Consider the following 25,755-nt stretch of genomic DNA (forward strand, 5'->3'; position numbering starts at 1 on the left):
CATGGGCGGTGGGGGCAAATTTTTGGGGGCTTCTACCACTGATGAGCTGTGAGTGCTATTTCTCCACTTTTGGGGCCACCATGGCTTGTTTTTCACATTACAGGATGGGGACCACAGATGGTGCTACTGCCAGACCCTCAAAAAGTCTATGGGGAAAGTATGAGCGGAGGAGGCTGGTGGAGGCCATTGTGAAGATCGAGGGTCTCCATGTTAGTGGTTGACCCTCCATCTTAGCGGTTATGGTCATCTCATGATTTTGAGCCCTACATAAAGTCATCGAGGGACATTAGGAGCTGTGTGCAGGTCTAGGTCACTGGTGGTCGTTTTGTCCTTGTTACCGCGTGGATTACCTTAGTAGGTCAATGTGGGTGTGAAGTGCCTTAAAATGGCATGAGATATGAATACTGTTTATATCTCCTAGTAGCTAGTTTGTCATAAAGAAAGACAAATGAATCAATGGATAATTGAGGTCTGGCAATTCTCTGGTTTTCTGTTTCCTGATTCTCTATCGCTATGGATAGCCAATGCTTGCAACTTAGGCCCCTCGGCTCCATAGGCCTCCCACCATAAAGTAGCCCCAACTCTATGCATGCCATCCCGTGCATCCTCACCACCATATATGCCACGATGAGATTTGCACCTTGCAAGAATGTCTCTGATATTGTGTCTCTTGTCAGAGTCAGGGACCATCTTCCTTAAGATTGTTATCCAACCAACTACAATCTCATTATCCCTATTTTGACGACTCTCTTGAAACTCAAGATCCAACACAAACGCAGCTGCATACAGAGGAGAATAATAACTATTCCATTGTGTGATGCATAATGTGTGCAACTCCTCATACCTCTGTGCCATCTCACAATCCTCATCATCATTATTAAAAGGAAAGAAAGCACGCAACTTCTCAATCATTCTGTCCATAGCCTCCTAGACTTTCCCAATACATGGTTGCAGATTCTCCACAAGTCTTAGTAAATGCATCACTGGCTGAACCATGGCATCAATTCGATACACATCATCTCAAAATGAGGCATCTTTTGCATATTTAGCACATTTCATTCCTGTAGTAGTGTAGGACAATGCATTTGTGTGATACTCGTCACTAATGAAGCAATGTGATCATGATAAAAGAATCTCGCAATTGCCATGTTTGCATCCTTTTTTTTTCTGGCATCCATATGCACATCAAGAGTGGTCTGCCTAATACGTGTCATAGTACATACTGTGGGAGCTGTAGAGCTAGACATCTTAAAAGTACCACTGGCTATCTTGCTAGTGGTATGATTTGTAGTGGATGATGGCCTAGCTGAACCTAGTCTGCTAGAACCAGCAATAATAGTAGTGTCAAATGAGTGTGGATCAATTGCCACTAATCGTGATGCTCTCCTTTGTGCTAAAATGGCATCTTGCTTAGTAGGCTTTTGTTGAAGAAACTGCTTCTTCTCAAGTGACATTCTCACAAAAGAGCACTTGATGGCCTAACTCTCTTAAGAAATGGGCCTTACTTTGTTTTCTCCCTTGTTCTTTCATAGCAATAAAAAGGTAATTTTCAATGTCGTGAGCCACCCCCTGATGTTGGCCTTTTAGCCTGACCCTCACACCACCATGATCAATCATCGGATCTTCTACCCCTACCACGGTTATGAGGGGCAGGAGGTCGAGAAGATGTTGCCAAGGGGACTTCGAAGGATGATGCCATGGCTTGCAAGTTACTCATCAGTGTAGTGATTCATTGTCAAGTTTCAATTGATTACTGAGCACTTGTGTCCTGCTGCCTGCACTTTAAAGTTTAAACTTTATATTGTAGTTTGCACTGAGTACACACTGTATTGCCTTGAGAGTCTGAGTGCACACTCTGTACTGCGTTGGTCATTGAGCCTTGAGCCTTGAGCACTGACACAGTTGAAAGCTCATTGAGGTTTGATTCTTGAAGCTAAGAACTGTGACCTGTCATTGTTCTCTGGTTACTGAGCACACTGCCACACTGCAGTCTGGACTGAAGTTTGAGGAACTCCAAACTTTGCACAGTTCAAAGAGTAGAGCTATAATATTATTATTTAAAATTTAAAATTTTATAACTTATGATTTATGATTCCACCGACCCATGACTGACCAGATGATAGAGACTAGAGTCCAGACTCCAAACAGGTCATGAATAGTGTAATTGTGCAGGGCCTAGGCAGCAGCAAGGTATCTTTGAAGTTTGACTTTATTATTTATTATTTAATCTTAATATTTTTGACTTTGAAGTTATCTGATGGTGGCGTAGGTTACTTGGAGGTTGGGCTACTGGAGTCATGAGTGAGAGTCGAGACTGTGTGTCCACTTTCATGTCACATGTGTGATTGTTGTTGACAAGTCATAATTGACAATAGGGAGCGTGGAGGACCTGAGCTGGCATAGGTGGACCGTTGCAGAGATGACGAGGATAGTGGCATTTCAGGTAGATGGGTCGAGTTTCAAGTAGCAGGTGATACAGTACGGGCGAATAGTATACAACTTGTCAATGTTGAAAGCGACGGGTACAAACCTTGCCATGTAGTGTCCCAATCATGCCCTACAAGGTTGGCCTTGTTTTTGCTCGTCTCGGGACGCGTTCCGTTGTGACCCCAAGTCGCATGGGAATGCCTATGTTTCAGAGCGGTCTCGTGTTCCAAGTCGGGTCCCTTGTGTCTTGAGTCCGCGTCCCTTGCGTCTCTTGTGGCTATGACTTTCAGGATAAAGTAGTCACTATTGCTATTCATTTGATAAACTGATCTCCATGCATTGCTATTGGTTGTTAGGTTGTAGAGGAGGTATGGTCTGGAAAACCTTCGTCATATGCTCATTTGAGGATCTTTGGATGTGAGACTTTTTGCCATGTTTCCAAGGATAAGCGCAACAAGTTGAATTTGGAATTCGTCAAATGCATCTTTCTCAGATATGGTGATGTAGATGAGATGGGTTATCATCTTTGGGATTCACAGGCTTGGAAGGTTATCCACAGCCATGATGTTGTGTTTTATGAAGAGAGAATGCATAAGCAACTTGGGTAGGTAGTTGAGGTATGCATCTTTCAGGAGGAGCCTCCTGTTTAGTACAACTGGCTAAATAGCTTGTAGTTGATGATGTAGTGGCCAAGGATCCCCTTCTTGTGCAGGATCATGATGTTGGATAGAGAGGATCAACTATACAAGCTCCACAGCTAGTTTTGAAACGCTTTGCTAGAGCTTCATGTCCTTCTCATCGCTGAGCCCTTTATGGATTATGTCATGATAATAGTCTTGGCTGAGCCACTTACCTACGAGGAGGCTATGGATTATGTCCTCCTAATCGCTGAGCCCTTTATGGATTATGTCATGATAATAGACTCGGCTGAGCCACTTATCTATGAGGAGGCTATGCACAGAGGTGATTTTCATTCTAGGAAGGGGGCTATGTAGTTTGAGTTTGATTCATTGCAAATGAACTATACATGGGATTTAGTTTTCTTGCTTGATGGAATGTGTGCATTGCCATGTAAGTAGGTGTACAAGCTGAAGAGTATTATTCATTACCCTAAGCTAGGATATAAGGCTAGATTGATTGCCAAGGATTTTAAGCGGGAGCATGGTGTTGACTTTGATGAATGTTGACTTTGCTCGTCTCATGTGCAGCCACCGGGGTGCCAAGCTCTCTAGCCTTAGATGATTCCAGGGTGTCACACGTTTGTGTGGTTCGATAGGTTGGTTGGGTTTTTTGGACCGCAGCAGCCATTGTGGGTTCTGTAGTCTTGGCTGATCGGGTTTTCCGGGTGTTCACCGCATTAGCAAGAGCGTGGCTTCCTGGAGATGGGGGGGTAAGTGATGGGCATGGTTGGATCGTGCTTCTAGCATGTTTCTTCTTGGGCACCCATATCCAAGTGTTGCTTTCGTAGTATCCTTGAGCTTGTAATAGATCTTTGGGGATCCACCGCGGCTTGACTCTGCGCCTATGTCGATAGTGTCGGGTCGGTTGTTTAGGGTTTGAATGACGGTTGTGGGTTGTGCGGGGTTGTGTTTGCTGGCTATGGGGAGGTCGTTTTTGGTGCTTCGGCACCCATTTAAGTGCAGGCTCTGGGACTTTGGGGATGGCCTTAGTTGGCGGCGGTTTTGTAGTCTGGGTGGGTTGTGGTGGCTCATGACCCTCCTCTCTAGGCTTGGTCCTAGGTACTTCTATCGGCGGCATGGCGGGCTTGGGTGGAGCCTCGCTGCCCTTGCTGAAAGCTACCATGATTCGAGCGTTGCCAATGGCCAGGTGAATACGCTGCAGATCATAATCTACGGTGCACTGCGTCTGTTTCTTAAAGGTGCGTCCTAATAACGTTTCTTGACCTGTATCCTTTGTGTTTGGTAATACGTAGAAGATGGCGGATAGGCTCTCAAACTCGATAGAGACTGCGATCTTGCATTTCCCTAGGAGTGCATATGACCTGCCTCCGAATGGGCTAAGTTTAGAATTGGTGGGTTGTAACTGTGGTTGACCAATGAGGGTCCAATGCGTGTGAGTCAGGACGTTACAGTCAGCTCCCTCGTCAATCAAGACATCAAAAGTATGCGTGTGTCGAGCGGTGGCCGTGATGCGTAGGTTTGCTGGTGCTACTACCTCTTTATCCTTGTCCTTTAGTTTGGTGATGGTGGCTACACGGACATTGATAGGGGCTTTCAGCATGGGGGGCTCATGTAGTTCTAGCTTGTTGCTAGGAACATGGGGAGGGATAGGTCTAGGTTGGCTGCTTGAGCTCCTGGCCATCATACAGAGTGGCACTACGGACTCCCTCCTTGAGACACTTACGGTTTTTGTAGCGTGTTTGTACGTCTCCTCCTCGTCTGAGAATGGAAGATCGATGGTTGCTAGTACGTGCATCCAATCTCGCTCTTCGTCAGGATAAGGGATGTATTTGGTCAAGTATCTGTGAGACTTTCTTATTGGTGTGTCACCCCTAAGCCTGAAAAACCATCCAAGAAACTATACATCTCATGACTTGCTACATCATCTAGAAGAGAATCAGTAAAAGGAATGGGAAAGAGATCACTAATGGTAGCTACATTTAATTTCCTGTAATCCACACAAACTCTGATCTTCCCATTCTTCTTTGGCACTACAAAAATAGAAGATAACCAAGTAATCTCATTAACCAGTTTGATAAACTCAACTCTCAAAAGCTTGTCAATTTCTTCCTTGACCTGTTTGGCATAATTAGGATTCATTCTATACCTCTTTTGAACAACATGCTTATCATACTAGGACCTAATTAGAAAACTAAAGCTATCAAGGGAAGCAGGTGGACGGAATCCCCGAGACAGGTCCGTCCTACGGCAAGGTGGTCATAGAGAACTGGGAGACTTCTCACAAGGTTTTATCGCCGGTTGACTTTAGGTATTGTTAAGTTAGAACCCCATTCATGCCGTTTTAGGGGACCGAAATGGGACTATGCCCTATGGGCAGAGAGGTTGAGCAGCGCATCCCTCTCGTTTCCCATTCTCTTTGAACCAAGCACGGTATGAATCTGCTTCAGATTGGGTATCTCTGCATAAAGTAGGATGCCCAAAACTCGATGCTAGAATGCTGTGAGGAGACCTTGACAACTAGGAACCCAGATTTTAGGTCGGCATCCAGGTCGATAGGGGTTGTCTTCCAAGTGTCCATCTCAACCTTTACCACTTCCGTTCGGTTCCCTAGGAACATTAGACCATTGCCCCAGTCTTCAATGACTCGAGCATTTCTCATCTAGGGTCGTCCTAGCACAATGTCGTTGTCCACTCCCTTTATGACAATGAAGTTTACATAGAATTGGACACCTGCGATCTTCACCGACCAATTTTTTAAGACTTTCATTCCGTTAGCTAGAGTGACGCTGAACCTAGCGGTTTCGACGGGCGGGTTTTCCCAAGCCTGGAGCACAGTATGGCTCAACACACTCACTCCCGCCCCGGTGTTTACGATTCCTTTCCATGTGACGTCTCTTAGGGCTAGGATAGGCAAGATTGCGTGCATTTCAGTGCCTTCCCAAAAGGCATTAACGTGTAGTGACTTCGGCACTGAGTGCAGTGTCAAGTTGGGCATTTGCGTGACTGCATCATGATCTTGCAAGTCAGCAGCAGCATGCTCCACCGGTTCTTTCACCTAGTGTTTCAATTCTTGCCATAGCGTGGGGTGCTGTCTAAGGAGGTCTTCTAAACTCGGGGTCATTGGGGTGGTCTCTAATGTCGCGAGGAGGTTGCTGGTTGCTTGCCTCTCTCCTAGGTTTGTGCTCCTTGGCCATGGGTCTTGACTGATCGGCCGGCTCGTGGCATCTAAACTTGGCTGAGGTGGTGCCGCCTGTGGCATGGGTGCGTCTCTCGACCTTGGTCGTGTAGGTGAGATTGGCCTGCTTACACTAGAGAGTTCCTCGATCTCGTCCTCTAAGACAGGTTTAGTATCCTTAAAGTGCTCCTGGGCTTCTTTTACCCACTCCTTGACTTTGGCTATTGCCTCGAGTTAGTGCCTAGGATGGGGACACCCCTCTACCTTGGCACTCCCTTTCTCTGTCGTCTTTGGAGCGGTAGTTTTTGCCTCTATTCGTGACCGTCTTGCCGGTCACTAGTGTTGTTGCACCCTCAAGTCTTAAGAGTGACTTTTGCGTCAGTCTTTTTCCTTCTCCGTTGACTCTTTTTTCCTATTGAGGCCGCATCTACATTGCTAGGCCCTGGTAGTGATATTCCCGCCTGCTTTGTTTGTGCTTTGGTCATGACATACAACGGGATGGGTGTGTCCTCGCTGTTGAATGTCTCGACTCCGAACAGCCCCAAGGACACTAAGGGCACGTTTGGCGGGTTATGGAATGGCTTCCATCTAGGGCAATTAGTAAAGAGGTGAGTGATGCCGCACTCGACAACACAGTTGAGGTTAGCTTTTTCCTTATTCAGTTGTTCTCTCTTTGAACAACGTGATGATATGTGGCCTGGGTGACTGCAAGTCCAACACGAGATTGGATCTTGGCTCAGCCCTGTGAATCCCCTTCCCCTATCTCTACCTAACGCCACTACTAGTACTGGTCGATAGTCCATCAGAATTGGGTTGTCCTCTTTGTCGTACGAGACGTAAGAGCTTACGTAGGCTTCGTCTTCAGTAGGCTCCTCTACGTAATGGACTGGAGTATCATTTGGTGGATGGGTCACATAGGGTCTTGTGCTTGTCGGGTTGATCTCTACCTTAGGGATGACAGGCTTTGCATCATTTGGTGTTGGAAGCGCCAGTTGGGCTTATCTTCCAAGGAAATTTGTTGGCCTGTTTTCCAGGTACGGCGGGTTGTACTGTTGGACATAGGGGAATCTCCTAGGCAATCTACAGTACATGGCATCGTGGCCGAATCTACCACAGTTTGCGCAAGGCCTAGACCTAGGATCTTGGCACTTGGCCGGGAGGTGGTTACCGCCACAATGCACGCATTGGGCGTGTGGTTGTGTTGGTTTCCTCACCAATTCTTGCAGTTGTGCTAACTCCATTCTTACCTCGGCTAGCTCTTGGCCTTGGTCTGCACTCTTTCCCTTGTCTTACGTGCAAGGAGTTGATTCCTTGCTGGACGAGGTCGTCCCCTCTGAGGTCCTCTGAGCGAAGTTATCGCGGTTCGAATTTCGAGAGCTCCTCTCTCTCAGTTGGTAATCCATCCTGATTGCTTCATCGAAGACCCTTGCTAGCACATCTCGCTGTAGGCTAGAGTTACTTACCAAAGCCTTCTACAACTTCTCACTGCGAATTCCGTTCATGAACACGGTGGAGGTCGCTCTTTCATTTGGTCGCTCATTTGTGGGGATTCTCTTGAAGAGGCCGTGCACATGAGTGATGTAGTCTCTTATGTCCTCCTTGTCCTTTTGACTGACATTCGTCAGTCGGACTATGAGGTTATTAGAGTATCCCGCTTCCGAGAATCTCTTAATGAAGAGATCTTTTAGTTGAGCAAAGTTTGCCCGCTCTGACGGGTCTAAGTTGGTGTACCATGTCCTACCCTTATCGCCTAAGTGAAGTTCGAAAGCTTGGAAGCGTTGTGCAAGGTTCGTGAGACTGTTGGCCTCGCAAACTTGCTCAAATTGCTCAACAAAACTGTACGGGTCGCTACTAGGCTAGTACTTGTCTAGCTGTTTAGCTACTGCAGGGATTTTTGATTGGCTCTTCGCCCCATGAGTAATTCCTAGGCCTGAGAGTAGCGAGGTCGGTAGTGTTTCCGCACTCTGTTCAAGAGTTGTGTTGTCCATGAGACACTTGGTCACAAGCTCGCTCAGCATGAGGTCTGCCTCTAGCGCTCTCTCTCTCTCCGCGTTTGGTCCCGCCTTGCTTTTGCTAGCTAGGACCAGCATGCATCGAGCTTCGTGCACATCTATGTCCTGTTGCAGCTTCCTAGTTCTCTGCTCTCGATTGTAGGCAGCTATGCCCTGTAGCGCTTTCCTAATTGCTTTCCTCTCTTCCTTCAAATTTGCCACTACCTCTCCTATTGGCCTACCGTGGATTACTGTCCTAGTTAGCATGTCGTACTCGTTGACCATGTCTTGGACTGCGATCGGAAATTCACCTAGATCCAGCTGGTCGTCTCCCTGGTCTGCGTTTGCTTCTGACATCGTTCCTGCTTCCTGCTCCACGAGGTTGTCAATCAGTCCTAGCAGCTTTGGTAGCGCTTTGCCCTCAATCTTGCTGTCCTTTTGGTTCCACTGTCGTTTTCGAAGGTCCTATTGATGGGGCTCCAAAGCATCGGACTATGTTATGGGGTCTCCTCCTATTAGCGTGTTCCTTGAGTTATTAAGTCTGACTGCATTCCTTGTTATTGAAAACAGTCCTCAACTTATGTACACTCAGTGCTAGGTGTTTCGTTGTGCATGGTGCAAAATTAGGTTTTGTGTCCTTTTCTAGTGCACTTTTGTGAAAGAAATTACTGTGTGGGGTGCATCGATGAAATGATCATGCAATTCTAGCTATCTCCCCCTTCGTGTCTACGACCTAGTACAGCTCTGTGTGCGGTCTCTGGTCGCACCTAAGGGTAGTACGGGAACTATGCTACTCCCTCTACGCTCTATCAAGGTTGGGTCATAGTAAAGAGGCCAATCCTTGGGCTATAAACATAGTCGGCCATGTGATTAGGCTCTTGGAGTCTATCTCTAAGTGGCATAGACATGGTTTCCTCTAGTTCCTGGCTTTGATGAGCCAGGGTGGGTTTCCTGAGGTGTTCGGGAATGTGTCCCAATATGTCCTGCTTGGGGGGGGGGGGGGTGGTCCTACTCCTAGTTCTTTTGTCTTCTGCCCCATTGGTCCGATTCTGGGTGGTCCGATCTCAATGTCGGACGGTCTGACTGGTTTGGTCCGACCCTGAAAGATGTTTTGATTGTTCGTGTGGTCCGATTGCAGTTTTTGGTCGGATTGGGTTACTTGGTCCGATTGACGGGCAGTCCGGTTGGGGAAGGCTGTTCGATTGGACGGTTGGGTATTTGATTGGATGGTTGGTCCGATCGGATCTAAGGGCTTGGTTCGACTATCAGAGAGTGTTCAACTGGACGGGTGGTCCGATACCAAAGAGTAGTCTGATTGGTAGTTGGGTCTGAGTCCTATGGTTGGTCCGACTATAGAGTGATCTGATTGTTGTGCACGTCCTACTGGATGGGTAGTCCAGTTGGGGAAGGTTGTCCGATTGGACGGTTGGGTATTCAATCGGATGGTTGGTCCGATCTTCGTGTGTTCGATTTTGGGAATCGGACGTCCGATTTGACAGGTGTTCGATTTTGGAGTGTCCGATTCTAGATGGTCCGATTTTTGTGTTCGATTTTCGTGCATCCGAATTTGGGAATCAGACATCCGATTTTGGTTGGTCCGATTTTCATGCATTCAATTCTGGGATGTCGGATTTTCGAAATCGGATAGGGTATGTCTGATTGGATAGGATGAGTTGGTCCCATTTTGGGAATCGGACTGTTCGAGTTTGATTCTGGGAATCCGACTATGGTAACCATGTCCGATTCTTGCGGACGAGTTTCCAGGGATGACGAAAATCACTCGATTCTAACGATTCTGGTTATGAGGGGTTGCACAAACTTCTAGAATGTAAGAATAGACCCTAATGAAGGATTGTATATACCTGGAATAGCAAATAAGCTTCAAAATACAGATCGGCAAGCAAATCAAACACTCTTGTCCTATTATGACAATAGAAACCCTACTGCTTGTTTTTTTTTTTTCTTTGTTTTTTTCTACCCTAACGCATCCAAATCACCAAGAAAATACCTACACTACTCCAACTTGCTTTTTCAAATCCAGAAAACCAAAAATCTACTTGCTAAGGAGATCGAATACCTCTTCAAACTCCCTCGCTTCCTACCTATCTACCTCAAGCACCGGTTTGGGGAAAACCCTACTGCAATGCTCGATCCGGAGCGTGCAAGCACTCAAGGCTTGAATATGTTGGTCCCAACAGCAGAACCAAAATATTGAGGCGAGCACAAGCTCTACCGCTAAGACCCACAGACCACTTATTGTTCAAGAGTTTCAAGCGAGTACTAATGGCTACCTCTCACATAGTTGACGCGCTATCCCTCTCTACGAGTGTAGTGAGCTTACCTTGATGCCTGATTGAGTTGCTTCCTCTCTCAAGCACTTCGATAGCTCCATGATTCTTAATGCAAGCTCAAGCATTCCCCAAAAAAATAATCTGACTAGCCAATAATTAAATTGGCTAGGCATCTTCCACTCTTGAGTCTCTCTGTGCCATCTTCGACCATTAGATCGGTGTTAGGTACCATTAAACGCCACATCTCAAGTGTCACCAACTGACACTTATAGCCAAATGAATGACCTAGGCCAACAATTGACACTAGATACCTCCAAGTACGTGTGAAACAGAACTTATAGCAAATTTTGCCTTTGACATCCTGTGATTTTCTCGGGTCCCAGGCTCGTAAATTTACTTTGACCCTAGTTGCATCTCACATGTGCAACATTTACTTAATCATGTGATTAAAAATTAATCTACGTGTTAAGTGAGGTTTCAAAAATGCATGTTCTCATGATAGCTATCCTGTGCTTGGTATTGGACTTGGTTGCTCAGTTAGATTTGAAGCTTTAGTAGCTAGATGTTAAGATGGTTTTTTTACATGGGGGACTTGCATGATGAGATTTATAAGTAGCAACCTAAGGGCTTTGTGGAGTAAGGCAGAGAACGCCTAGTGTGCAAATTAAAAAAAAGTATTTATGGACTTAAGTAAACACCTAAGGAGTGGTACCATAAGTTTGGTGTTTTTATGCATTCGTAGAGATATTCCCGCAATGATATCGATTTGTGTTTATACATGAAGAATGCTTATGATGGTAGCCTTATTATCTTGGTGCTTTATATTAATGGTATGCTTATAGCTAAGAGTGCTCATGTTGAGTTGGATACTTTAAAGACTTAGCTCAAGAAGAGCTTTGAGATGAAAGATAGAGAATATGCCTCATACATACTTGGTATGCACATTACGCGCAATTGCCCTAAGAGACTTCTGTACTTGTCCTAGAAGGAGTACATTCACAGAGTGCTTGAGTGATTTCATATGCAAGATGGTAAGCCTATTGGTTGTTCTTTACCTTCTCATGTGAAGGTTGGTGAGGAGGATTGTCGACAGTCAGATAATAAGAGGGCCGAGACAGCCAAGGTTCCGAATGCATCTATAGTGATTTCTTATGTAGGATGGAAAACCTATCGGTTGTTCTTTACCTTCTCATATGAAGGTTAGTGAGGGCAATTGTCCGTAGTCAGATGATAAGAGGGTAGAGACATCCAAGGTTCCGTATGCATTCATATTGGGCAGTTTGATGTATGCCATGATAGCCACTCATCTTGACATAGCATTTGTAGTGGGAGTTGTGGCATGTTATATGGCTACACTTGACAAGCGGCATTGATACACTATGAAGGGTATCATGAGATATCTTAAACACACAACAACTATGTGCATTTGCTATGATAGCCAGGATATTGGAGTATATTGACTCAAATTATATAGGAGATGTAGATAGTAGAAAGTCCACCTATGGGTAGTCTTTACTTATGCTAGAGGTGTTATCTCTTGGATGTCTAGGGTGCAAAAATGTACGGCCTTGTTTACTACTGAGGCTGAGTACACTGCAGCCATGAGGCTTGTAAGGAGGCCCTATGGTTACATTGTCTGGTTGTAGATCTTGGTATCATTGACTCCTACACTGCATTCGGATTTGATGAATGCCATTTAGTTGGTTCATAATTTGGTCTTCCATGCGAAGACAAAGCATATTGAGGTACGCTATCACTTCATCAGGGAGGTGGTAGAGGATAAGGCCATTGAGTTTGTCAAGATACCTACAGATACGAATCTTGTAAATCCACTTACTAAAATCTCTCAGTGGAACGATACACTTATCCTTAGGAGGTTGATGGGCATAGGACAAGATGACATCTTTGCTCATCTTGCTGTATTCTATGTATATCTTGTACTTTTCTATTTTTTATTTTATCCCTCATTGAAGCACATTTGCCGTTAGGTGGGAGGTTATTGGGGAGTTAAAGGCGCTTGTGTCTAGGTGCCCACGTTTATTCATTGTACATTGTACTCGCCACCCTCGCACACTTGTACACTGTAGGAGGTAAGTGCGCATCACTGTCACTTTATTTAATGACAATAGAATAAGGGGAAGGCTGGCCACACATTGTGAATGTTGGAGTTCTCACATACTATGTCTCTCGCTCTCTTACTTCATCTGCCATAGCTCTTGATTTCACTTGTGTGTTCCACTCGGGCTCTACCTTTCATGATGCATGCCAAGGCCTTTCAACTTGTCAAGGACATTGTGACATTGAGAATACGCCCTTGTGGGGATCAATGCAACATACTAGGGTTTCCTCCACCTATTTTCAGTACAATGGCCATCCTCGGCACAACCTTTGGATTTGCAATTTGCTCCATTGAGAGATAGTAGCTGCTGGACACCCTTATCACTTTGCTCCCCAGGAGAGTGTGGCTGTTAGAGTATATGTGGCTTGACAAGAGTTTCATATGCCTACTCCCTTGTATGATTCCATGGACACATATTCCAGCTTGAGCATCAAGGAGATCATTGTGATATCCCTCGCTCCCAACCCTCTCCTACCTAGCGTGTGAAGGCCACTTTTGGTAGGTATATGCACCTTGTTCAATAATTGTGTGAGTCCCAGATAGGGTGGTTTCGTACGTTTAGTATGCGAATGGAACGTATACAAAACTTTTAAGAATAAAATACGTTGTTTCGTATGTTCATTAAAAATGCATAAAATTTCATATAAAATCAGCCTATACATATAAAATGTGCAACTTAAAGATAGATCATGAAGGGGCCTAGTCATTGTGGAGTAGAATGAGGAGAAAGGAGGAGAGGGAGAGGAAGAGGGATTTGGGAAAAGGAGAGGGTGTAATATGTATGCATGAAATTGAATGATCCCGTTTGTGTTCCTGTTCCCCTTTTCTTTGTCCCATGTGATTGTAGTAGTGAGTATTTCTTTAACTCTTCCACGTTGCATAATTCTCTTGAAAAACCTCATGAAGCACATCAAGAGGTATTGCACATCAGAAATCTTATGTTGAGGCAGCCAGTTCTTTAAACCACTTGGGCTTAAATCCTTTGGAGTTTCTCCAAGATATTGCCTTCTTCACATTTGTAAGTTTATATTCGTTTCTGTTAAATTTTATCTTTGCCGCTGCGGTGAATAGAACTGGATACAGAGAGATACTTGCAAATGTGCAATTGTTTACAAAAGTTGCAAATTAGTACTGTCTTCAGTTCCAATTCTCTTTTTGCCACATCTCCGCATCAAACAGGCTGATATTCAACTCAAAGTAAAATACAGATTTCTTGCAAAAGATAGCTGTGAACCATACTAGAAACTCTTTGCAATCATGGTAGATTTCTAATTATTTGAATAAGTTTTTGGTCAAATCACAAGGTTGCTGCATAGGCCATGTGCAATTGTTGGCACTTTGGTTATGTTGAGTGCCGAAGTCACCGTGTCAGTCGGAATCTAGGTTATTTTGGCTGGTGGGAAGTAAAATTTTATGAGGTCTGGTGACCTTTGTGGAAGGTAGGAGTCATATGTTTTGAGCCACTCTGCAAATGTCATTGCATACTGCAACCCATTTGCACACAAGTAAAATAAACTATAGAGCCCATCACTATCTGTTGTTTACTTTCGTATTGAGCAATCTATGTGATTAACAAGCATTCTTTAGGGATTTGAGAACCACTACGATGATGGATAGCTTTTTGTGCAGGTATCAGCAGGAGACTAATTTTTGTGCTATGGTTTATTTGCAGATTCTTGTGATGACCGGCATTGGAAGGTTCTAAGACCAGAGGAACATGGAATCTCGGACAAGTGGATACCAGATTACACATGGAAAGTTCTGAGAAGATTGCGAGACACAGGTCTGGGAGATCATGTTTTGTATTGTTTGACTTGTAGCAATAGGTATCTATCATTGTTAAGGGAAACAATATATGTAAATGAGAGACAGAAAGGAGAGCAAGAAATGGAGTGGACGACAAAATGGATTTTTTTCTCTGGGAGATGAAAAGCATCAGCATCAAAGGTAGAGGAGGAGCAATGTCCAAAGGGGATGATCATGACAACATTACTAATGGATAATTGTAGCTTAGCATTGTGACTTTTACCTGTCCATGCTCAATTCCAGTTTAAATTTAACACGAAAAGCGACAAGTTATTCATCACTAAATGCATTCTCTTACTAGTTTATATATGTGAACAGGCAACTTGGAAGAGTTGGGAAACCATGATTACAAAATAGTTTTGGGACTTCTGTCTCTGTGTGTTCAATTTGGTCCTTGGATAGACATTTCAAATTATTGCTGATGATTCATTCCATTTTCATTTGACATAGAACTTTTATGCATTTTTGATTTGACAAGTTCTAGTTCTGTGTTTGTAAACACTGTCATTCCATTCATTTGTTACTCATTTTTGTCCCTTGCTTCTTACTCCAAAACAAAACCCCCCACTTCCCCGTCCCTGCCCCTGCCCCTGCCCCTGCCCCTGCGCCTGCCCGCCATGCCACCACCATTAGAGAGTACCAAGGTATTACTTAACTAAGCTTTCTATGTGCATATTGCATCTACTAACTTTGAATTATGCCAAGGGGAGCAGGATGCTGGATGAGTTTAAATGTGTTTTGTGAGCATTTGCTACAGAAGCCAATTTTGCAAAGTGTGCAGTACAAAAGCGTGGGTTGCCTATGAACTGGACAAGTTTCTGAGCAATTAACCAGGACATAACTTTGAAGCTCAAATATCTCAACGATGACAGCAAATTCTTAAAACTTGTTAATCAATGATGACAGGGCGCTCTTAAACTTGTTAATCAAATTCAAATTCTGGGAGTCAATATTGTTAGAATCATTGTAGCCTGAAGTTTCGGAAACGGGAAGGTAGGAAACAAGTTCCTACAGTATTAGTTTTTAGGAAATGTCTAGAAAAAGTTTTTATCTATCTAGTAGAAAATACAAGTAATAGAATCTATATACATGAAATATTTAAAGAAATAATCCTATTTATCTATTATCACGATCAATGGTCAAATTGTAGAATATAAACATGTAAACAATATCAAATCTTCAAGAATATGGACCATTTTTAAACCACATTACAATTTATAACTATCAACATCATCATTAATGACGGTCAACACAATATCCAAAAGGAAACTCATAGTATCAAATATCAATTTGGAGCAAGGACATGTCACATGTATTATAAAAGAGACAAACATGAATAAAAGAAACAAAGTATCAAGTCAGTCTCAAGCCTCATGAACCTTGCCAATGTTTAATACATGCATAGAAACTACTGAAGTCAATCCTAAATCCTAGAGAATGTATCATGACTCATGTCCAATGTGCTCCTCAATGTTCTCAATTTCCTCATCCTCCTCATCATCACTGCTACTACTAGAGTTCGAGCTCTCAAGTAGATCCTCATCTTTAGCTATAGCAATACTTGTGATAACTATATTATGAGTATGAGCTGTTGATCTTATAGCTTGAGCAAACACCATAAGCCTCTCATATAACATAAAATAAACATCCATCAAGAGAGTAGGAACCTCTTTTCTCTTCATAATGTCGGTTCTATCAAACATTTACTTGTCTTGGTTCGATTGGATTGCCCTTTCGTTGCATCAACTCCAAGTTACAATGGTAAAATATAAGCCTCTCCAACAAGCAATCCCAAGGTTGGACTGTCACAGATTGACATTGTACAGGTTGTTACAAATCCCAAGGTACGTTTGCAAGACAGAAAATGTAATATTTAGTTGCTTTCAGGAGAAAAAACATCAATTGTATGATAGGTGACATATTTGGGGGCAAAAAATATCACTTTTTGAACATTGAATTTTTTGTTCAATGACTGAGAAACGCCTTAAAAAGATGAGAAACGGTTCTCACCCCTTGCATGCGTTTCCTATCTTAGGTAATGCGTTTTTATTTGACTATGGTTAGAATTAGTTAGTTTTGGCAGTGTGCAATGTTTTATTGTGTGATGTGGACACAACAAGTCGGTTATGTCACTACTTTAGAGTTAATTTAACTCTAATTGAGTTAGGGATACGTCTAACTTACTTTTGAACCAATTGTACTTTCGTTCTAGAATGTGTGGGATTGCTGCCCACTCCAACTCATTGTCTTGTATTCATTCTCTATCCATTTCCAATAATTGGTATTAGAGCTGGAGGCTAGATCCTAGTTGTCCATGTGTGATGGACGGATGGACTAGTCTGATCGATATTGTCTAGTACGACACATCTGATCATGTATGATGGCATCTCATCCAAATGGTCGGACTATTTCAAAGTACCTATTTGTAACCATTTGGGGTCACTTTTGGGATAGTTATAGATATTGTTTAGGCTTCCTCTCAAACAACACGTGTACACATCCCTAATATATCATTTTTCTCCCTCCCACCCCCCCTCTTTCTTACAACATATTCTCTGTCTCTCTCTCTCTCTCTAATTTCAAAATTAAATTTCAAGCTCAACTTTCAAGCTCTCTACTCTCAAACTCAAGCTCTCTACCCCTTGTTGCTCTCCTAAGCCCTATCTTTGCTCTCAAGCTCTCGATATGTAAACTTCTAGTGTAAAGGCTTGAAGTGACCCAAGATTTATTAGTCTGATTAGTACCATACTAGTGTTGAACAATACTAATTGGATCCATTTGAATGCGACAACCATGAGCTAGGCACACATGTTTTGTCTTGGCACTACTCATTTGGTGCTAATTGCTTGAACTATCATTAGCTAAACAAAGAGAAGCTGTTGTTTTGGAGGGAGGAGACGATGGTGCTTGTGCATGAGTTGTTCCAACTACGCTCCTTTTAGCTCTTTCACATGCCCTTGCACTATCGGTGCTAGTGCCACCTATTGTAGCAATGCCACTTGGTGTCTCTATCCCCCACTGTGTCGTTGCTCCTCTACCTTGTGCATCCATTGTAGCACCCTACACTTGGCCCTCTTGTGTTCGTCGCTTGTATTGCTATTGTTGCTACATGTAGTTGTGTCTCTAACGTTGTTCTGCTTTGCATTGCCACTTGTGCTCCTTGTTGTGCTGTTGTAGCTGATTGCTACTTTCACTTGGTCTTGCAAAGCTACCACAAGTGCTTGCTTGTCTTTGCTCAACTTTTACTAGCACTATCACTTATGCTATAGATGCCCTTGGCTATGTCTGCTTTACTAAGCAACACCAGTTGCTCTATCTACTCTTTATCATCTTTAAGTTGAGCTTGTGACACCTTAGTCGCCTCCAAGGGTACTCTAAGTAACACCCAAAGTCTACCTAACAATTGTTGATGGAGGTGGATGTAGAGGAAGAGGTGGTGGTAGAAGAGAGGTAGAGGAAGAGGAAAAGAATGAGGGATAGGTGGTGGTTGTTGGGTATTTCACTCACGCCTCACTTACGTCTACGCTCACATCGGAGTGTCGGTGATCAGTAGGACACTGAGGCACTTTTTACTCTCGGTAGGAGAGGTTTTTTCCCTCAGACTTATGGTATTATTTTGTATGTGCTTATGACACACACTTACGGGCACTTACTGTGTTCGGGTGTGAACACCCCCCTACAACCCTAAGGTTTAAGGGTTGTATCTTGTACTTTGAGTTTACACTCTTTCAGTCTATTGCATTGGGTGTCGTGCTTCACTCTCTACTGTCTACTGTTTTTTGTGCTGAGCTTCGATCCTACCTCTACTCTCACATTTGGTATCAGAGCATTGGCTTTGCTCAGCTCAAGTCTTGCCCAGCTCCGCTCAGCCTCCAAGAGCTTCTTGCTCAATCCACCTCCTGCCCTTTCTCTACTTGGTGTGGCTCCAATGCTACTAGTCTCCAGTAGCCCCTCGCCCAGCGCCACTGCCCTGCGCCACCAGACTGCAGCTCGCCAGTCCGCTAGGGAGCTTCTCGCCCCTGTAGCTTCCGCCTACTTGGAGCAGTGCACGCCCCCTGTGCTACGCTGCGTTTGACACCTCCTGTCCGCCTTGTGCTGCTGCGTCACGTTAAACGCCTCCTGTCCGCCGTGTACTGCCGCGCCGCGTTTGACGCCTCCTGTCCGCTGTGTGCCACGTCAATGACAGCCCGTTAGACGTCAGGTATTTTTTAAAATTTTTCTTTATCCTTTCATTCCAGATAAATTTCTGGAAGAGGGGATTTCTATGCAGCAAACATAGCATTCAGTAACGTTTCTGGGACACATTGAATGCAAATTTCTGGCCAAATTTATTAGACATTTTGGGGCTTTTATGTTTTTTGAGGACATTGGCATATACAGTCACAGAAAGACTGTTTTGAACACATTTGAGGCAAGACATTTTGGGGATTTTGCTGGTACAGTGTTGCTGAACACTGATTGCACGTTGGACTACATGCATAACAGACAATTTTGACAGAGTGCACCTCTGTATACTAATTGCAGAAAGTTATTTCCTGCAATTTTTGGAAAATTTCAGATTTCCAGTGAAGTTTTGCTTCGACATTGCTCTTTTGCATTTTTGGTAATTGAAAAATCATGGCAAATCAGGGAGGAGATGTTTTCACCTATGTATCCAAGGAGGACAAATTGGATGGAAATAACAATTCACTTTGGTCCTTCATGATGAAGAATGTACTTGTGGCAAAAAATGTTTGGGATTATGTTAGTGGAGAAGAAGCTCGACCTGGAGTTATGGCTCCAGCTACTCCTCCTCCAGGAGGATGTGCACCACGGGCACCTTAGCCTGCTCCTCTTCAGCCACTTCCCCAAAGAACAGCAGCTCAAAAATCATGGGATACACGGGATGCACAGGCTTTGTCGCTGATTGCATTGGTAGTTCAGCGGTCAATCATCCCCCACATTCGTGCAGTAGCTTCTTCACGAGAAGATTGGCTAACTTTGGAGCATATATTTGTAGGCAAGAATGAGACTCGCATCTCTTTCTTAAAGAAAGAGCTAGAGACATTGAAAATGGATGAAGGTGGTTCTATTCAGGATCACTTGAACAAAACTCATACTTCTTACTTGGCTTTTCATACGGCCTTAAACCTCACAATGAGGATTGCCGCGCAACCAATCACTTTTCTTCACTTAGTCAGTTTGCTTCTAGAGGAGGAGCAAACACGGAGGAATAGTGGTGTGGATGCTACAGCCTCCGAGCAGACTTTTATGGCTATACAGAAGGGCAAAGGCAGCCAAGTGAAGAATGCTCCACAGAGTTCTGGAACTTCTGGCACATCCTAGGCAAACAAAAAATAAGGGGGCACGCAAGACAAAAAGGGTAAATGCCATTACTGCAAGAAGCGAGGCCACTACATTACTGAGTGTAGAAAGCGCATTGCCAAAGAGAAGAAAAAGGAATCAAGAATGTCTGTTTCTGATGCTCCTTCCACTGCTACTGAGTCCGTGTCCTTTGTTGCAGACAGGGACTATTGTTTTTACACATGTAGTTATGACACCTCTTGGGCAGATCGAGCATTCAGCTCTACTGAGGATGCAGGCATTTGGTTTTTTGACAGTGGTGCTTCTAGGCATATTACATCTCGCAGAGATTTATTTGCATCTGTTCATGCAGCTCTAGTTGGCAAGTCTGTACAGTGTGCCAACAATGCATCATACCCTGTTAGAGGTATTGGGGAGATTGCGCTCACAACCATTGATGGCTCTCTTCTCCGCCTAAAGGATGCTTTATTTGTGCCAGGCATAAAGAAGAATTTGCTTTCTATCTCTTCTTTGGCACGTTGTGGATTGCAGGTCACATTTGATGATGACCGATGCATGGTGAGAGACAAAGAACACATGACTTTGGTCTTGACAGGCACTTTATGTCATGGGTTATACGAGTTGGATGCTCTTTCAGTTGATCAGTCAGCGTACTTGGCATCCACTCTTACTCCTGCTATGCTACAGGCAGAGTTATGGCATGCTAGGATGGGGCATGTGAACTTTGGTAGCTTGATGCTCTTACAACATACACAGATGCTAGATGGATTACCTCTACTGGAGAGATCTCTTGAGCACTTGTGCATTTTGGGAAAAATGTATTGCTTTTCATTTCCCCGTGATGTTGCTTTTAGAGCAACAGCCAGGTTGCAGTTAGTGCATTCAGATGTATGTGGGTCTATGCAGACAAAGTCATTGGGAGGATGTTACTATTTTGTGACTTTTATTGACGACTTTACACGATTTTGTTGGGTCTACTCTATGGTCAAAAATTCAGAAGTGTATGATGCATTCTTGGCTTTTATTGCACTTGTTGAAAACCAGCCTGGTTGTAAAATTAAGACTCTCCGTTCGGACCGAGGGGGGGAATACATGTCTTCTATGTTGAATTCTTTTTTGAAGCGGAAGGGCATTGTCCATCAATACACTACTGCTTATACTCCACAGCAGAATGGGGTTGCAGAGAGAAAGAATTGGTCACTCATGGAGATGGCCAGATGTATGCTGAAAGCAAAGAGCTTGCCTCAGTTTTTGGATGGAAGCCGTCATGTGTGCTTGCCATGTTTTGAACAGATGCCCCACCAAAGCTTTGAAGAAAATTACACCTTTTGAGGCTTGGAACAGCCGGAAACCTTTTGTTGGACACTTTCCTACCTTTGGGTTCCTTGCATATGCACATATTCCAAAGGTACTCAGGAAAAAGTTGGATAACAAGGCTGTCAAATGCATTTTTATGGAATATAGCAGTGAGAGCAAAGGCTACAGACTCTATGATCCTGTTTCTAAAAAGGTGTTTGTCAGTAGGGATGTACTATTTGATGAAAAATCAGAATTGTCCCTGGCTGGTTTAGATACATATCAGGCTGCCTGTGATGTATTTGAAGGGCTGCTGCCCATTACGGCTGATCTGAATATTCAGCAAAGTGCTGAAACTGAAATTCAGCAAGAGCTTATGCACAGTCAGGAGGCAAGACAAATGCCTAGATGGTATTTACAGACTATGAAAGATAGTCATTTGGATGCACCCATGGCTGGTTGTACTAGAAGGCAAGCTCGTATGCATGATACTGCACATACCATGGAGTTCGTTATGGCAGCAAGCACCTTCGATGATGAGGAGCCTGAATGTTTTGAGGATGCACAATAGAGTGTGCATTGGATGGCAGCAATGAAAGCTGAATTGGATTCTATCACTAAGAATCAAACATGGGATTTGATGTCTTTGCCATTTGGGAAGAAAGCCATTGGAACAAAATGGGTCTACAAGCTGAAACGGAATGCAGATGGATCCATTGACAAATACAAGGCAAGGCTTGTAGCTAAAGGCTATGCATAGAAAAAAGGTATTGACTATGAGGAGACATTTGCTCCTACCTCCTGTATGACGACCATCAGGTCTATGGTTGCTTTGGTTGCTCATTATGGATGGACTGTGCATTAGTTGGATATTAAAACTGCATTTTTACATGGGGAATTTCATGAGGAAGTATATGTACAGTAGCCCATTGGTTTTGCGGTTGAGGGCTTGGAACACTTGGTATGCAAGCTGAAAAAAGCTTTGTATGGTTTGAAACAAGCTCCTAGAGCTTGGTATGCAAAGATAGATGCTTTCTTGCTTAGCCAAGGGTTCATTAACAGCTCATCTGAGTCTACCCTTTACGTATGTAAAGAGGGGGGATGCATGCTGATCATTTGTCTTTGTGTTGATGATCTCTTGCTTACAGGGACACATGCTGATCAGATTTCAGCATTTAAACAAAATTTATAGGCAAACTTTTGAAATGTCAGACTTGGGGTCTTTGCATTATTACTTGGGCTTTCAGTTCATACATGATGGTAGAGGTATTGGGTTATCACAGTCAAGATATTGGTAAACTTCTTGAGAAGTTTGGCTTACAGGATTGCAAGCCAGTTCGTACACCAATGGAACCTGGACTTAAGACATTGATTTGTTTGATATACGCACATATGCTCCAGCAGTTGGATGTCTTATTTACTTATGCAACCCTAGGCTAGACATACAGTTTGGAGTTTCAGCCCTGAGCAGATATATGCATCGGCCACGCATGTCACATTGGCAAGTTGTTAAGCGTGTCTTCCGTTACTTGCAGGCTACTAGATCTCTTGGATTGCTTTATGCCAAGGGGGGACCACTGTAGTTACATGCTTACAGTGATTTTGATTGGGTTGGTGATTATGATTCACGTCACTCCACTAGTGGCAATTGTTTCTTTCTTGGCTCGTCTTGCATATCTTGGCTTAGCAAGAAACAGTCCACTGTTGCCACATCATCATGTGAAGCTGAATACAAGGCAGCTTTCACTACCACAGTTGAATGTGTATGGATTAGATGCTTGCTTGCTGATCTGGATGTATCTGTTATGGAGCCTACTCCTTTGTTCACTGACAGTCAGAGTGCCATTGCAGTGGCACGGAACTCAGTGTTTCATGCACGAACGAAACACATTGAGATGCATTATCACTTTGTCAGAGAGAGGCTACATGTAGGTGATATCAGCCTTGTCTATTGTCCTACAACCAGTAATGTGGTAGACATCTTCACCAAAGCTCTTCCTCGTGACAAATTTGAAGCATTTTGCCATGCTTTAAATTTGATCTCCTTTGGTGGTGGATGATCCTTGTACTCTTGATCACTCTTCACTCCAGGGGGGTTTGTTGGGTATTTCACTCACGCCTCACTTATGCATACGCTCACATTGGAGTGTCGGTGATCAGTAGGACAGTGGGGCACTTTTTACTCTCGGTAGGAGAGGTTTTCCCCCCCAGTCTTATGGTATTATTTTGTATGTGCTTACGACACACACTTACGGGCACTTACCGTGTTCGGGTGCGAACACCCCCCTAAAACCCTAAGGTTTAAGGGTTGTACCTTGTACTTTTAGTTTACACTCTTTCAGTCTATTGCATTAGGTGTCGTGCTTCAGTCTCTACTGTCTACTGTTTTCTGTGTTGAGCTTCGATCCTACCTCCTCTCTCACAGTGGTAAGGGAGGTAGAGGAAGAGGAGTTGGTAAGGGAGGTAGAGGAAGAGAAAGACCTTCAAATTGTCTTTCTTCCCTCTCCCCCTCCAAAAAAAAAAAAGGTAAGTTTTTTTCTTTTTTGGGTCCAGTTCGGACCAGATATTGGATGCTTCGGATGGATCCGATTGGGCTAGAGGGATTGGATAAATCTGCTTCGTGCATGAATGGAATTTAACTATTCCAAGAGTTTTTTTTCAAAGTTTGCTTTTAATAGAAGTGGATTTCATGGTGTCTTTGACGATGACAAATGCATTGTGCATGACAAAGGGCATGATTATATGCATTGAAGCTTTTTGGCACTTTGCACTGGATGACCTTTGGATCAGTTGTGTTGTATATCCACATGTATCCAAAGAGCTTCATGAAAAGCTTGATAATAAGGCAATAAAATGTATTTTTGTTAGACATACACGTAAAGAATCATGATGATCCAAACCCCCTCTTTCTTCTTAGTGTAGAGGATGGGTTCAATGGCCTTTTTGCTAGGAGGTAAGTCAACAAGTCTCCAGGTACTATTATGCTCAATAGAGCTCATCTAATCACTTATGGCTTGCACCCAATGCACATCGTGTTAGGCATCCTCAAAACATGTAGGTTCATCCTTATCCAAAACAATACAAGCAAAAGCATATGCTTCCTCATCATCAATGACATGGCATGTATCAACAAAATGTGTCCACCCTTACATTTCTAGCAATTGAATATGTGTGCTGAGACAAAGGAGCATCAATACCACTCTAGTTAAGAGTTTGTAATACCCATCTAGGGATTGTTTTGGTTGTATGTACAACAGCCCTATCTTATACAGATATGCCATCCACTACCCTAGGAGAAATTGAATCAGTTGGAGGTTGATTTGGGGTAAGTGGATTAGGTTCACCATGTTGTAATGGTCATTTTTCTGCATCATAATCAGCCCCGAACCAGTAGCCTACAAAAGAAGACCCTGGAAGACATCCAAAGAGCCTAATGTGGCTGGCATTCAAATGCACCATGCTTATGTGCTTAATTTTTAGAGATTATAGCATCTCTACTCACAAAAACCTTGCGTGTGGAAGGGTTTGGATCATCCTCTATGCCAAGAAGAAAGAGGGGGTTTGGATCATCATGATTCTTTACGTAGATGATATGTTGCTCACTGGACCAAATGAGAGAAAAATTGCAGGTTTCAAGGCCGAATTATAGTCTATTTTTGATATGTTAGATATGGGATTGCTTCACTATTCTTTGGGGAGCCCATTCACCCGAAACTAGCATATCAAGCATCTTCTATTCTTGCTCATGTTGTATCATTACTTGTTGGTTTTACTCAATGGTTTGTCCAAACATAGAAATATCTATTTATTGCTTCCTTGCTATATTCCTAGGATTTTCTCATTAAGATATTTGGAGGAGGTGAAAAAGCATGGATTGATGAGCATAGTCTTTTTATTTGAGGCAAAATTGAACTCACTGAATGAAAGAACTGAAACAAATGACCCCTCTTACTCACTCAAATGAAAAAATGAGCAAGTCATTTTCAAGAAAAGAAAATTCTATTATTTATGCACTGAAAGAATCCATGAGGTAAAGTACAAGGTACAAATAGCCTTGAAAAGGACTCATAAGTACATCACAAATACAATGGTTGAGTCAATAACCAATTCGATGGGCTATTATGCTAGACCATGTGTGGCAATAAGTGAAAGAAGGTGTGAGTGTCCCATGTATGCATAAAAGCATTTCTCCCTCTTTCCATCAGCTCAGAGTCCTCCTCCAATCCCTCCAATCCCTTGTTAAGAGTATGCATAGACTTTGTCTAGATCCTAGAGAGAGTCTTTGCAATGGGAATGATGAAAGGTCAAATGCATGACTATACCGTGTGGTCCAAATGAACCATGATGCCAACAATTATTTTCCTTTTTGATAGTGTCTCTTAGTCTATCATGTTTGCAAGCTATCTAGTGCAAGATTCCTACTCAAGTGTTGACCAAGGACAAGGAATGAGTGGCTCCTTTGAAAATCTCCATATCCATATGTTGGGCATCTATCCATGACCCAAGCTACTACCCCCTAGCTTGCTATTGTAGTCTTAGCTTTGCCATGAAGAGCATTTGAAGGGCTCTTCTTCACACCCCTTGAGCTTTGTGACAATGGCATATAGAGTGCCTTCATGTCTTCTCTATCTCTCCACATCTCACAACACATGGTATGAGAGTTATGCCATAATTGAGCAAGGTGCGATTGCCAAAAAACTCCTAT

The 25,755-nt window shown here is 43.4% G+C and overlaps 1 protein-coding gene across 4 annotated transcripts in view; it reads left to right on the forward strand.

Annotated features, from left to right (window-relative positions):
* Positions 1-25,755, forward strand: part of LOC148025152 (Polynucleotide adenylyltransferase family protein) — a 183,795-nt gene that overhangs the window by 34,445 nt on the left and 123,595 nt on the right. For all 4 annotated transcript variants that reach the window (XM_087694899.1, XM_087694902.1, XM_087694898.1 and 1 more), the window contains one exon: positions 14,317-14,427. In XM_087694899.1, the coding sequence (XP_087551025.1) occupies positions 14,317-14,427 (111 nt within the window). The remainder of the gene's footprint in view (positions 1-14,316; positions 14,428-25,755) is intronic.

Source organism: Lygodium microphyllum, chromosome 15 (genome assembly GCF_053477565.2).
Source record: "Lygodium microphyllum isolate KBCC chromosome 15, Lygodium_microphyllum_v1.1.10, whole genome shotgun sequence".
In the NCBI taxonomy this organism is placed as follows: Eukaryota; Viridiplantae; Streptophyta; class Polypodiopsida; order Schizaeales; family Lygodiaceae; genus Lygodium; species Lygodium microphyllum.